General features: G+C 53.7%; 1 protein-coding gene across 2 annotated transcripts in view; it reads right to left on the bottom strand.

Annotated features, from left to right (window-relative positions):
* DHRS11 (dehydrogenase/reductase 11) overlaps positions 1-12,406 on the bottom strand; it is a 28,775-nt gene extending 16,369 nt beyond the window's left edge. For both annotated transcript variants that reach the window (XM_067309691.1, XM_067309692.1), the window contains exon 1: positions 12,250-12,406. In XM_067309691.1, the coding sequence (XP_067165792.1) occupies positions 12,250-12,381 (132 nt within the window). In that variant the 5' untranslated portion in view covers positions 12,382-12,406. The remainder of the gene's footprint in view (positions 1-12,249) is intronic.
* Between the last annotated feature and the right edge of the window lie 2,695 nt (positions 12,407-15,101).

The following is a 15,101-nucleotide window of genomic DNA, read 5'->3' as shown; positions in this document are numbered from 1 at the left end:
GGATGTTTTACTCACGTTAAGAATAAGCCAGTTCTCCCAAGAAAGGGTTAATGCTCTTTATGCACAAGACACTTGTAAAGGGCACAGCGCCACGCATTTAGATTCAGTCATGGTAAAAGGGTTTTACAAAACTAATTGATATAAACATTTAAGGGGACTCTTAAAGAGATGAAAAAACAGAAAAGAAGAGTCACATAGGGCTTTATTTGGCAAACTATCCTATTAAGTTCAGACACATTTAGTTCAAAGAGATTAAAGCCGGAAGAAACCATTAGGTAATTTTTAATCTGACCTCCCATTCATCACAGGTACTTGCATCCTACTGATTTAGCTTGTGCTTAAGTACACGGCTGCACTGAGAAACCAACTGGAAAGAAACTGAAGCCACCCCAATTATTTTTGCTAGCTGAAGGTAATGAAGGAGAAAAAACCTAACAAATGGCATCAACGGTGAAAGAAAACCGGAGCCTTACAAGTCGTTTCATTTTACTGATTGGCAACTTTGAAGCTTCTTTTAATTAAGATTTAATATCAGCACAACAGCATAATAGAAGAGATAATACAATGAATAAAGCACTGGAGAAGATTTTATTCTGGCCATTTCTGTAGCGTGCTTGGTGACCGTGGGCAAGAATTCAGAGCTCCGTTTCCTCACGTGTAAAAGGGAGATAACGACGTGAAGCCCCTTCCTAAAGTACCCGGACACCTGGGGCTTTCTGCCTGCACACGAACACGTGCGATTATTGCTTCCCATTTCTTCCAGCCTCTTTTGTCTGGCTCCAGGCCCCCAGACAGGGCCTCCACAGGAGACTGAAGAGAGTTTTCAGATGAATAAAACAGCAAAGCGACTCTTTCTCACACCCTCAAGCTTTAAATCAATGCTTTTACATATTGTTTGCAAATCGCTGCTGCTCAGATCAGATCATCTTCTGTTCCAAAACGCAAGGAAGAGCGGTGGGTAATGCAGGGGAAAGCTTGGGAAGCAAGGTTTAGATGGAAAAGCAAACACCCGCGGCATTCAGTTGGTGGCACCAGCACCAACACCTAGCGCAGAGGAAGGATTAGCACTATTTTCGGATAGTTTACCCAAAGCACATCTGAGGTACAGACTGTCTAATTAGGGAGACTGAATTTATTACATTGCCCCCAAAACTGTCATGCTCATCTCTTGGCACTGGCAAAGGAAAGCGCGTTCAAAAGGTGGACAAAATTAAAGCCCTTGTATATATTTTTCACCCTGCAACATCCTAAATGTACTGTCCAAAGACTCACTGGTGGCACAAAAAAAAAATCTGCACTCATATAATACATAATTCAGAAAAACTGGATATCATTTTGTGAAAGAGAAGGGGAAAAAACATGGGGAATTTCTTGGACTGATTCGTTGTCTATTAACTTCCAGCAGTGAGAAGCAGAAAGTGGAAAGCGGCATTTGGGGGTAACGGCCCCGGCCAGGCAGCCGTCACCGCCGTCACTGCCGGGCTGCAGAGCGCAGCCAGGAGGGGAATTACCTATTTGCAATACCGCACGAGATGTTTTATCCGGATTTGTTGAGCGGCCACTAAAGGCGCTTGCGTTTGCCACTGCTTTCATCACCGCTTCGGCCACGCGTTTTGCACGGGAAGTTTTAACCCCTGCAGGAACAGCCTCCGGGGACGGCTCGCGCTGCGCAAGCCAAACCCCTGGGCGCTGCGAGAAATCACAGCCGCAGAGATGCTCGCGACGACACGGCTTCACGTTTCCTGGACACTCCCGAGCTTTTCTCCCCGTGTCTCCTGCAAGCCCCACGCTGGCTCCAACTGCCAAGGCCAACGCCGACCCCGCAGAGGTGCGGACAGCCAAGAGCGCCGAGGGTTTGGCCGAACGGCTAACGCCACATTGGCCATCGCACTCCCTCTGAGTTCCCACGCCGTTTTCCCAAGGCAGAGCCATTTTTAAGGGTCTGAATCAAAACCTGCTGGAAGGACAGGAAACGGTTCCCCCTCTCTTCCCACCAAGCGTCACCTCGTGTCCGTGGGTCAAACACGGCCTGGGAAATCATCCGGCTGGTTTTATCTCAGAAATTTAAGCTTGGCTCCCTGTCTGGTTGAGCAAGCACGTCTTCCGAGCGCTGTCAACTGTCCGCCTTGACTGCTGAAGGGTCACACCGCTTTTTTTCCAAGCCCCCTCCTGCCGCCTGTACTTTTCAGCAGTTAAACATTCGAGCCATTTTCTTCTAGTTCGCTTAATTTTAAATTTCTGGTTTCGCACATGCAAGTTGCATCATTCCATTTACACTGCTCCGAATGTCTCTGCTGCCTTAAGTCATTCAAACAGTCGCTCCTTACGTCAAGGCTGAAGGCACTTTTTTTTTGTTCTTTTCCTTTCAATGCTTGCTCAGATCGCGTTGCTACGGGCTGGAGTGGGGGAGGAGGAAATACGCTGCTCCTGTCGTGACAGCTCATTAGAGCAATATTTCTTGCCTGTTCGGAGGTGTGCTTGCCCCAAAAAGAAGCCTCGTATGCGCCTGCCCGCTCTCCAGCTCCAAAACGCGCAACGCAGATTTGCGCACGGGGGGCACGTAGATGCTTTCTCTCCTCGAAGGACCCCGACGCCCTTATCAACCCTGAAGCTAACGTACTGCAACGGCACACGTTCCCGGGCAGACCTCGCCCGCCTGAGCCGGGAGGAAGGCTGCGTCGCTCCAGCGCGCCGGCACCGGCACGCAGCCGAGCGGATTCCCGCATCACGGTGCAGATCGCCGCCCGTTCGAGCACGAATTCCCAAGGTGACCTGCGCACACCCTGCCGCGCGCGCGGGCTCCCGGGCAGAGCACGGCCCCGGTGTCAGCCCCGGCCGGCCGGACAACGGCCCGTGCCCTCCGCGGCGTCCCCAAACTCTGCCTAATCTCACAGCAGGCAACAGGGAAGGTCTGAGACGCCCAGTGATATCGTGAAAATCTCGGGCTTCATCTGAGATCTGCGAGAACCATCGCTGCATGCCCACCCCGAATAACACGGATTTAACTGCACAGTTCACACTGATGCATAGAGGGGCATTGGGAAAAAATAAAGAATGGGAAAATCGGGATGCAACGTACCAGAAACCTGCTCGAGGTTTTCATAACAAAACGTGCTGTGCTCTGGGCTGTTCTCCCACGAAAGTGCTAGAAATAGCATCTTTTGAGACATCTCAGTATACAAGAGCCTTAGAAAATGTCCATTAAGAGCTAATTGCTTACATCCCTGAGAGATGATCTAACAACACTCTTCCACGTCAAGATTCTTAGGGTCTCCACCAAATAAAATATTCAGAATATGTAGAGAGAGGACAGACATCATGAACGTCAGATGCCGCAGCCTCGTACTTTGGTGGCAGCACCCGCGGTCAGCCGGTCCCCTCCTCTGCAGCCAGCATCGCGCGCACAGCCCCGAATAACGGCAGAGCAGACCGAGACCTCCTATAGAGGTAGCCAGTATATCGGCTGCTGCTCTCGAAACGGCCCTGCTCTATAAGCACAGCAGCTGCAAGCCAACGCTGAGGCTACGGAAACGCAAAGGAACCACGGGGGAAGAGCGCCCACCTGACGCACGGCCGCTTTCGAGGAAGCGGAACGCGTCGTACAGCCCCTCTCCTCGATGCACACACGTAACGACGACCCCGGATCAGCCCAGGAAAATCCGAGCATCGATCGCTCCCCTGCGATAAAAGCACAATGCGGCAGCCGAATTTCCCCCGAGTTTGGCCCAAACCTACAGCTCGCTGCAACAGAACGGGCTTGCCAGCGTGGCCGTCTGCTGGCGGGCTGGAAAACACCCAAACGCTATCATGGAAAGGGCTGCACCAGAACAGCAGGTCCCCACTGTCGGATCGTAAGATCAGCCTTTCCCCCTTTCAACACTCCACACTGCAGGCCTTTTTTTTCTCCCTTTAAAGTTTCCAGACACACAGAGCTGGATATTTTCCCACACTCGCCCCCAGTGTCGTTCACATTGCAGCAAACGTTTCTGCCGGGAGGGCAGGGAGGGAGCTGCAGCCCTCACACATTTATCTCCGTCTCATCGGCTCCTGTTCTGCGCCCTTATAATCCTGAACGAATCCTCTCCTGAAAAGAAAGATTAGCACACGCTTGCAAAGGAGCAGGCCTTCGTTCACAGGCTCCTAATATTCCCCAGTAGCAAAATTCAGATGACAGGCCCCGAATTTTAATACGCTCCAGATTTATGACCCAGGGACAAGCGAGATGAAGGCATCAGCACGCAGCAGCGCAGGCTCTGCAGCAAGCCACAGCTACAGCACAGATTGCAATCGCAATCGCTGAGCGGCAAATGCAGCTGCAAGTGCCGCACACAGCGATTAAACATCTGCACGGGGGCCAACGTGACACCGGCCGCAGCGGGCCCCGTGCTGGCTGCAGCTGCGCTGACGCTAGCCCAGAGTTAAGCCAGCAGCATCAGCAGTCGCATCTGATTTGCATCAGCGTTAACAGAGATAAAAGTCCGGCTGAAGGAGCAAAACTGCGGGTCCTCTGCTTCCGCAGCCACCCGAACCCCATTTTACCCGAAATCCCAAGGTTGGGCTTAAAAGCCATCCAGGACCAACCAAGGCAAACGAATGGCACTGTCAGCAAGGAAATTACTATGTCTCACACGGATGCTGGCAGGAGCCGGGGTTAAATCTCCGCTTCGGCACAGCCTGGTGCTTTCTGCAGAGCTTTAACTATTAACGGGCCGCAGGAAATCAGCCAGAGCGGGGCCAGCTGCACCCGGACTCCCTGCCCCAGCTCGCTCTCCACAAGCCTGAAACCAGGATCACGAAAATCCCCGTGTCCGAACACTGCTCCAGTAAGGCCCTCCCACCTCCGCAGAGCGGCGTTTTCCGCATCTTGCAGAGGGGAAACCGAGGCACAGAGCAGTTACCCGATCCGCCCCAAGCTACGCGAGAAGAGAGGCAGGACAAGCACCCCTTCCCGCGTCGCCAAAATCCTAGGAAAGGTTCGGTTATGGTTTATTTTTAGCAGTGCACCAACAACCAGAGCTTGCACATAAAACCGCAGCCCAGCGCAAGCGGCGTTCCCCAGTGGATCCTGCCTGCCGCGGCCAGGAGGCGACGCGGGAGCTGCCCCCAACCTCATTAGCTTCAGGGAGGAGGAAAATCACGAGGACGGCGGAGCATCCGTCCCTGCTCAGGAGAGCAATCCCAGGGTCTCCTCCACATTTATCCAGGAGGGATCTGCCCAGGGACAAGCGGCGATAAAAGCACCTTCGAGGCCCGGAGAGGCTCACGTGCCTCTAGCAGGGGGGGGCCAGCGCCAGCGGCTAGGGGGGATGAGGTCTGCAAAGCCCCCAGGGAGATCGGCAAGGTGCCAGCACGGCAGACGGGAGCCAGGGCAGCGGGACGGGCTTCGCGCAGCTCCCGAGCCCCTCTGGCAGCTGGGAACGCGAGTGCTGGTGACGGTGCAGCCTCCGAGCCCGCGCCGAGACGAGCCTGAGGCTGCCTCGGGTGCAGGCGCCCCGCCGCGCTCCCAGCGGTAACCAAGGGGTGGGAAAACCAGCAGGGAGATCCGAGAAGGACCAAGAAAATAGTTTTACCTCCCTGTGCTGGATGTGGTTTGCATGCAACATCATTAATTGCCGCATTCGCGCACTGTGGGACAACCCACCCTTTAATTAGCAGGGCGCTGCGCTGTCTTGCCCGCGGGAACTCTGCAAAGCGTTAAACGGCTATTGGGGATGCTCGGCTACCGGGAGGAAGGCCCGGTTATTCCTGCCCCCTCCCGCACGGATGCAGCGTTGCTTAAAGAAGAGAGCACTAATCTCTGCAGAGATTGCACTGCTAGGATCTGCAATCAATAGCTCAGCTTATCAAAGGCTATTTCTTAAGCAAGATCTAACCTTGACAATGCAGTCCCTGGTTATAAATGTTACCTTTGATCAATAACTGTCACAAATGCATTAGAATTAATCGGTTAAACCTTGTAATTTAAGCCATATTTTATTGCTTCCTGCACAGCTATCTCCCCTTCTCTGCTCAACATGGAAAATTTTTTTTTTTTAGAGCACAATATCCATTATTAAGGCTCTCCGAAAGCGGCCATTGCTCACGGAGGCCTCACCTCCCCACGCTCCCCTGAGCCGCCTTGCGTCGTCCCGCTTTCCCAGGGCGCGAGCGGCCAGGCAGGAGCAGGGCTTGGACTTTTCGCCTGGGCATCCCTTCAAAATCCCGCGCTGGCGCTGGAGCGGCCAGTTACCGCTGCCTGGGGGGATGTTTGCCAACCGGCTGGGAGCGGTGGCCGTTTCCGCTCTTCGGCCTGGGTAGAGCCAAGGAGCTGCCGCTGCGGACCCGAGCGGAGAGCAGGGAGCGGGCAGCCAGGGCGCCCGGCTCTGCGCACGCCGGCCCCACGCCGCGGCCCCGCGACTTCAGCTGCTTTTAGCAGAGGAAAAGGGCTGCAGGAGCCAGCTGACTTCCCGCAACACTCTGAAGGAGCCTTTTCCCAGCGATGAATTAACAGCATATAGAAAAAATAAATAAATAAAATAAAATAAAATAAAATAAAATAAGCGACGAATGCCCCTGGCCACCCCACAGCACGTTATCGAAGGAGCGATGCAGCCGCTGAAGGATTTCTGGCAAAGCTGAGAGCAGCGGCAGGAGCTCTGCCCCAGGAGGGAGGAGGACACGCTTCCCGTCGCTCAGGTGATGCTTCCCATCGCCCGGCCGGTCCCCGAGGACAAACAGCAGAGCAGATCTTCGCTTGCCAAAGCGGCAGTGAATCCGGCCCAAGCAGCTCCGGAGAGGTGGCTCCGCAAACAGCTCCCGAGCTCGGCGCCGATGGGACCGGGGAAGGCCAGCCGCGCCGTGCCAGCCTGGGCCGCCGCGTCCTCGCCAGCCCTCCTGCCCGCAGCGAGGACGCGCTTGAAACCTATCGCGCCCGCTGCAATCGCGTCCAAAAAGCTGAACGTGGCGGTGCAGATGCGACGCGGCTGCCGACCCAGGGCTCCGACGAGAGAACTCCTGCCACCGCTTTTGCCGTTCTCCATGCATATAAAAATAAACATGTGAAACAAAATTTTAATGTAAAAATTCGGCTGGCGTGACCCACCTAGCCAGCAGCACGTCCTGCAACCGCGGGGGGATCTTCAAAGTCAAAAGGAAGCAGAAGGAAAAACAGTGCATCTTCGAATGTTGCCTGCAAACAGCGCACGGTGCCGGGAAGCACCTTTCCCAGCACCCGGCCCTCTCCCATCCTCCGCGCTCTGCTAACAATAAACCCTTCCAAGCCGGGAGACTCTTTGTAACGTGGCAGTAAAACCCCACCGACCGGGATCCCTTGGAAAACGAGGCCCCGGAGCAGCAGGCTGCCCAAGGGCACAAGGAGAGGCTCGGCTTCCCTGCCGCGGGCACCGCCAAGCCTCTCCTTGCAGCGACGGCGTCTCCCCCGTGCCCATGCTCCGACGGGCGGCATCGGGTCCCCAGGGCACGCAGCGGGAAGCCGGCGAGATGCCCCCGATTCCCGTGCCGGGAGTCGCGCACGAGCCGCCAGCACGGGGAGAGCGACCCTGCAGCCGCGCTCGCGCCGTTCTGCGCTGCCGCGAGACGGCAGCCGCTAAATGCGGATTTCTGGAAAAAGGCAGGAAGAAGAAGAAAGTCACCTAGCTGCTACGAGCCTTCTCGCGGAGACGTCAAAAGCGATGCCCTGCGTTTTGTCCGCAGGATGGAGTTACCACAGCTTAACGTGTCACCACGCATCAGCCGAGCTCTATAGTAAGCTGTTAAATCGCAGCAAACCTTCTTGCATGCTCGAGACCCAAGCGACCGGTGAGAGCCCCCCGTAAAGGTGATCATCCAGCAGGGACCAGCTTCCGCCAGCGCTCGGTCTTGCAGAATGCTAAAAACTCTTGGCTAATTCATTAAAGCGCTTAAGCTCACTCCTGACTTTAAACACATGTAAATATCTGACAAGCAGAAAACACTCCGTAAGACCATATGCCAGAAAGTATGCGACAGCTGATAGTACCTTGCAGCTTCTCATTTAAAACCAGCTTTCAAGCCAAATTATCTTGTGGCATACAAGAGTGAAAGAAAGCCATTTTACTTATATTTTATTTCTCTCGGTCTGATTATATAAAAAAGTCACTGCCGAACAACCCACACGAGCAGCCTTCGCTCACAGGAGCGGTGAAACGAGCAGGGAACAAAAGGCGGTTGTAGGGGAACGGGCTCGACGGAGCGACGCTCGTGAACGAGGGCTGCGGGGGGGCCAATACCGTATTTTAAACGGTCACAACTAGTATTATTACAAAGGGGAAAACTGGCTGCCAGAACGGGCTTTCTACCATGCCCTGCACGTAAGATGTGACCAAAAAAAAATCCAATCTGATTCCGAAACGATAGGAAACACCATACCATGGGAGTCAACTGGAGCCCGAACTCAACAAAAGTTGTTTGCGCTGCTTTTTGACAGAGATGCTGGAAGAAAAAAAAAAAACAGACTTTTGCAGGTTTTTTTAAATTCAGACATTTTTATTTCAAAGTCAAATAAAGAGCGCTGGACTCACGACACTGGTTTAACATCAAAAGCACAACTTTGCAATTCCTGTGTAATCTTGCCTCAAGCCCTTATCTGATTTTCCGAGAGATTAAGAAATCTTCGCATAGTATTTATAGCCCGAGTTAAACTCCCCACCGGACAACATACTCTGTGTCACCAGTTTACAGCAGGTTATAAAAAAAACCCGTAGAGCGTGGTTCAAGGCAGTTTACCTGCAAGTGGCTGACTCTAGAGCCTAACATTAACGAAAACGTATGCTTTATGCTGGAGAGCGAGCACAGCATTCCTGCTTCATTTTTAAACTTCACCATTTACACTCCTTCCTTTTCAAGGCGGCTTGGCGTATATTTGGGGTTCGCCCCTCTGCACGCCGTTACTCACAGCGGTATATAGCTAATTATTCGTCGCGTCCTGCAGCACCCAGCGCTGCGACACACCTCGGCGTCACCCGCGCGGCCTCTCGGGCGACCCCGGACTCGCGGCTCCTCCGCGTTTCTCGCTCCGGCGCCGTGCCGGGGAGGCCGGCCTCGCGCATCGGCACAGCTTCCCCCTGCCCTTACGCGCGAGCCGCCCTCCGAGGCGCGGGCGCCTGCCCGGCACGCAAAGCCAACCCCGCGCTTCGGGACGGCTTCTTACAGCCGCGTCCAAAGTCCCAAGTCCCAGCGTGAGCTCAATAATCTGAAACCTGAATATCTGTTTTGTTTTTTCCCCAGCAGCTCCTGGAGGAAAGCTGCGGTAAACAGCTCCGCTCCGAAGGCACGGGGGACTCGGCAAGAAAACCCATCCGTGCCGACGCAAGTGTCCCTGGGCAGCCGGTCCCATGTGCCGGACCTGTTCCCGGAGCGACCTAGGACCCCCTCCAGCTCCCCCACTTTCCCTTCCCTGAGCAAGCAGCATCTCTTGGATTTTCCTCCACTTTAAGGAAACATATTGCACAGCAAACCAGAATAGTAACAGAGCAAAACGCAGCCCAGACACCTACCAAAACAAACGACTGTGATTCCAACATGATCTGGTGCTCAGAGAGCACAGGGAAAGGAACCACGGCTTAACAGAAGGTTTTGAGACACTACAGTAACAAAAGACTTGGAAGATACAGAATAGTCCACCCCGCTCAGGACATTTATGACCTACACGAATGACCTGTACAAACACGCATTGCATTCTGCGCGGATACAAACAAAAAGGCAAAACCTCTAAGAGAGTCTACTGCCCCTTAAATCTATATTGTATTTCTGCGAGAAAAGCATGAGAAAGGAAGGTTTTCAAAAAACATCTGTGGCACAGAGGGAAAATAAAAGTTCCGTTGATTTTCATTACCAAATTTCTTTAGGATCTCTTCAAACGTTTCCCCTAAATCTTCATACGACAACCAACTTGTGCTGCACAACAAGCTGGAAAAAAATCAAACTGTATTGCAGAAGCGCAAAGCTCAGTTAAACCAGCCGAGCTGCTAAATCGCCCTGCTCGTCCTGTGCCAGCGCACGCTGCCCCGTGCGCAGCGGGGGCCGTGCAAGGCGGCCCGGGCGCCTCCCCCCACGATACGCGTCCGCGATACGGACGCCTTCCCCCAGGCTGGAGCAGCGAGGGCACTGACCACCCCGAGCGGAGCCCGTGCCGCCGGCCAGCCGCTTCCCAGGGCCGGAACGTCGACCGTGCCCGGCAGCCGGATCCCGGGCGGCCCCGGCCTCGCCAACGTGCCCGCCAGGCCCCGCAAACCGCAGCCACGTTTCGGGCTCCCTCGCCGGGAGCGGGTGGACCGGCAGGAAGCCAGGGCTCAGTGGAAGCTATTAATGGGCTCCTGGGAACCGGGCGGGAGGGAAAATGGCTTTTCTTTCCTTTTTGGAGGGAAACGGGAAACAATAGCATCCTTTACCAGACACTGCCAGGCTAAGGAAGTGCATTAACGTTATCGCTCGCATGTGGGAAAACCTTTGGAGAACACGGCCTTTCTCCATAAGCCACAGCCGTGAAAATGTCGTGAAACCCAGAATCAGAAGTAAGCGCCAAAGGACGCGCAAGAGTTACACTGGGATGTTCTCTCTCCTCTGCTGGCAGCTTCCTTCTGATTCGTGATGAAGGATGAGAAAAGTTTTGTTTCTTCTGAAGGCTTCTTCTTTTTTGCCCCGCTTCTTCACAATACAAGCAATGTAGAGTCTTGTTTTCTGTGATTTTTTGGGAAGATTTATTCTTGGTATGGTCAACTGTATATAGCGAGTCCGTATCCGTGTCGCTAAGGAAATAAAAGCGCTGGATGTCCGTAAAGACCTCCTTTCCCTCGGTTGCTCAGCAGGCACCACGCAAGACGACAATATGGTTTTAAGCTGACTACAACTGTTTTCCTCCCTCAGATACTCAGCTTTCTCACTCTTATGATCTCATCCAGCTCCACATGCGCCAAGACCTGAGCTTCTCATGTGATGCAAATGAGCAAAATGAAAAAACCTTTCAACAACCTTCTTATGCTTTATAAAGTTGCAATAATAAGTGGCACAAAGTCACCCACCTCACAGGTCGCTTTTGTACCTCCACGTTCAAGAAGAAAACCCCGAGACCTCCTGACCCACAAAGTACCACCAACACCGCATCAGCGGCTGTGCCAACCCCGTTATTTCACCAGGGGTGTTGGAATACGAGCTGTTGTTCTTCAGGTTTTTAGTTCCTGGTATCATACAAGAACATGAAAATCCCAGTGCTCTTTTTGGAAAAGTAAATAAGCTTTAGCTCCTACAGCTGTGAAGGAAGCCTACAAAGGCATCCAAATGCAAGACGGGACACCACACAGCCTGTATCTTTTAAATCTCTTTATTTTCAAGCCAACATTGTGCGGCTTTTGATTTAGCTCTTCAGAGGCTTGATGTAGGGGTAAAAACACGTTACGGACCGAAATCTCGTTTTAAGAGTGCCATACCTCCGGAATGCTAACGTTTGCACAGAAAGCGCGTTAAATCCCCCATCGAGCGGGGTGTAAAGAGCCTTCAAACATTTCGTAGCCAAGACCAGCTCTTCACAACCGCAGCGCAGCGTAAGTCCGAGCAGGCGGATGCTATTTTTAAACTCGATAAGGGGCAGCTCAGAAAACAAAAACTAATTCCGCCGCTCCGGCAACTCCAAAACAACCTTCCCTGCTCCGCAGGAATGGGAAAACACGAGCTCGAGGGAGCGCCGGCGGCAGGGCAGGCTCCCGCCGCTCCGACGGAGGGTGCTGGAAGCCTCCTGCGGCAACCGCCGCGTTTCGCTGCGAAAAAAGGGCTTTTCGGGACAGGAGCAGCCCCGGCTGCCGCCGCCGCCGCGCCCGCCAACCGCGCGGCTCCTTCGCCGGCGCGAAGCCCGGAGGCAGCGGCGGTGCCTCGACGGCGCGGCCAGGCCGCCACCGCCGCCCGCCCCGCGGGGTCCCGGCCCGCAGCGGGGCCGCAGCGCGGAGGCCGAGGCGGCCCCCGAGGCGCCGCGGCAACGGGGCCGAAGGAGCCTTTAACCGCGAGGGGCCGGGCCGGGGGTGCCCGGTTTTGGGGAAGGGGAGGGGGGGGGTCGGCGACCCCCGGGGTGATGGCGGCGCCGGGAGCGGCACGCGGCGGCAGCACGAGGCCTCCCCCCCCCCCGCTCCCGCCCCCGCCGCGGGGCGCCCCCAGCCCCGGGGGCTGCCGAGACTCGACCCCCGACGGCGGCGGCTCCGCCCGCGGCCCCGGCTCCCCCCGCCGCCGCCCTCCCCGCCCCGGTACCTCGATCTTGTCCACGCTGCGGGCGCAGCCCACCACCTTCATGCCGTGCTGCACCAGCGCCCGCGCCACGGCCGCGCCGATGCCCACCGAGGCGCCGGTGACCAGCGCGACGCGCCCGGTCCAGCGCTCCATGGCCGCGGCCCCGCCGCCGCCGCCGCCGCCGCCGCGCACAATGCGCCGCCCGCCCCGCCCCCTGCGGCGCCGGCCCCGCCCCCGCCCCGCCGGCCCCGCCCCCTGCGGCGCCGGCAACGCCCCCCCGCGGCGCCTGCCCCGCCCCCGGCGAGCCCCGCCCCCGGCGTGTGTTGAGCTTGCCAGGGCTCAGCGAGGTGCCCAGCGCCGAGCAGCCTCTCGCCGCTCGGAAGGCTTCACCCATCCGCCGCCTCTCAAACGGGGACCGAACTCGAGCCTGGCGGCTGCAAGTCTAAAGCTAAAATGCTGATTTATATCCGTCAAAAGGCAAGCCAGGCGCAGCTATAATTAGCTCTCCCCAAGGCTCGGCCGGCTCCCACGGCACACGCGAGGGGAGATCCAGGGAGCCTGCCGGAGGCTGCAGGTCAGAGGTGCCGAGGCAAGGGGGGAACAGTAATCATTTCCCAAAATGAAACGAAAGCCAAGAGGGGCCTGGAGCTGCTGGGAGCTCTGGCACGGCTGTGCTAGGCGCCGCTCGCTCAGCGCGGGAGAGGTTACGCTCCACGGAGGTGCAACGAGGGAACGGGAAGAGCATCAGCTGCCACAAACAGAGCCCAGAAACCCTGCGAGGTTGTGCGATGAATTTGGAAAAAAAAGCGAGGCTTGAAGCAGAAAGAAAACCTTCCAAAAATTGGATGATATCAGCAATTAGTTTTCTCAGCGCTTTTCAGACAGAGAGTGAGAAGAAAGCAGACAAAATACTTCAGGAGAGAGATGTAAGGCAGGTAACTGGCGTGAACTCTCAAGTGACTTTTTCCTCCCACAATTTCAGCAATGCAGTAAAAATCTTCCATCTTTTTAGGCCCCTTTCACCCTCCACAAGAGGCTCGTGCCAGCCCCAGGCTGCTCAGCCAGAGCCGAGGGCACTTTTTGGTCCTCACTTGACAGGACAAAAATCCTATCCTGGTAACGCGAGGATGCATCACAAGCGCTGCTCCCTGCCCGGCACCGGGGAACGAAGGAGGCGTGATAAAGTGCAGCAGCAGAGTTCATTTTAAATACAGGTTTGGGAAGTTTAAACACTAGCACTAAGCTGAAACTTCATAAGCTTGCCATGTTTGGGATGTTTTCCCAAAATGTACACAATTAAAAAGCTAAGCCCTATGACCATTTTCAAATCTGTAACAAAACTACTAGCAGATTACTTTTATTCCAGGTGTGACTACAATGAAAGCAAGTCAAACAGGGATTTTTCATAGCCTACAATCAAAAAGATGAAATGCTTTTAAATGACTTTCCCTTTAAAGGTAAAACACTGCCAGCTCAGGTAATAAACAGAGATTGTTTTAAATCAAATGTAATTATTCCTTAGCATGGAATTGGACATATTAACTTCTGTTCTTTTAAACCATGTAATTACACGAGTTAATACTGTGATTGTATGTCATTGATCAAATTAGTCATTTGCTAATAGACATTGTGAGAAGGCTGCTTAATTATTTCATACAGAGGTCAAAGCCTCCAAAGATACATTCCAGGCTCTCAAATCTAAACCCGAGAGGGATTCTTTTAACTTTGTTTAATGGTATTTATCCATAGTCACACCTTCAGCGAGCTGGCGTTACAGCGGGGATAGCACATCCCGGCTGATGCTGCGTGCGAGAGAGACGCCGCTTCCCAGGCACTGGTGCCAAGTTGCCATCTATCTCGGCCCTGCGAAACGCAGCCCTGGGCCGTGGCCACAGCCGCAGATGCCGGGATCTAAACCTGAAGAACAGAGCCCACACGCAACCAAGTAGTGAGCCAGAGTCTTAGAGAGCTACAGAGATAGGGGAGCTTGGTTAATTCTCGTGGGAAAAAGCATGTTTCGTAAAATCAAATCCAAGAGTTCTTACAGAGGATAAAAGAGCTTTATAAAAGGATTGTCATCCTCCCTCTCAAGGAATAGAGATCATCCCTTAATAATTTGCAGAAACTTTGGAAGAAACTGATTAAGAGAAACTGAAGAGACAGAAGCCTGGATTTATGAAAGAAGAAAGAAAAGTTGGGGATTTGACAATTCTCTTTAGATACTGGAAAAGTCTCAATTACAAGTTAGACATAAATTGAAAATATCTGTTCCTCGCATTATGGACATATGGATAGCTGTAAATTTTAAAAATATGAATGTGAATAGACAAGTCATTCCCCACTGCAGGCAATAAATGCACACTTCTGTGGACCGGCCCTGAAAGAAGCAACTGCAGTTTTTGGTAAAGTTATCTATCAGATCTAAGGATTATGGTCATCAAAATGCTCCTGGCTGCAGCATGAACAGTCATACCAGTAATCTAGCGACTATGTAATACTGCAAGTAGCATGTGCAAGTAGCATGGCGATTAGTGCAAAGCTCTCTGCATCTCTGAATTTATCTGAGATATGAGTACATTGTTTCTGGCAAAGCAACATTCAGGTTACCAACAAGACACAGATAATACAAGGAATTAAAAACGAGTCCTGAATCACACATTTGGATAATATAGACCAGCTGCATACAAAATGATACAAGGAACAGGGGGAAAAAAAGAATAGATCTTTCAAGGTTTGGGTACAGATGTAGTCTTCCTCAAGATGCAGAGCAAAATCATGGACACCTCTCTAACATGATACACGGGCCGTACTTGCATTCACATGAAACAGCTTTGTTAGAATCTGGAAATGAGAATTTCTGTCAAATGCATCTT

The sequence above is a fragment of the Apteryx mantelli genome, chromosome 22, assembly GCF_036417845.1.
Source record: "Apteryx mantelli isolate bAptMan1 chromosome 22, bAptMan1.hap1, whole genome shotgun sequence".
In the NCBI taxonomy this organism is placed as follows: Eukaryota; Metazoa; Chordata; class Aves; order Apterygiformes; family Apterygidae; genus Apteryx; species Apteryx mantelli.
The sequence above is the reverse complement of the archived record's forward strand: the minus strand, read 5'-3'. Positions and strand labels throughout refer to the sequence as shown.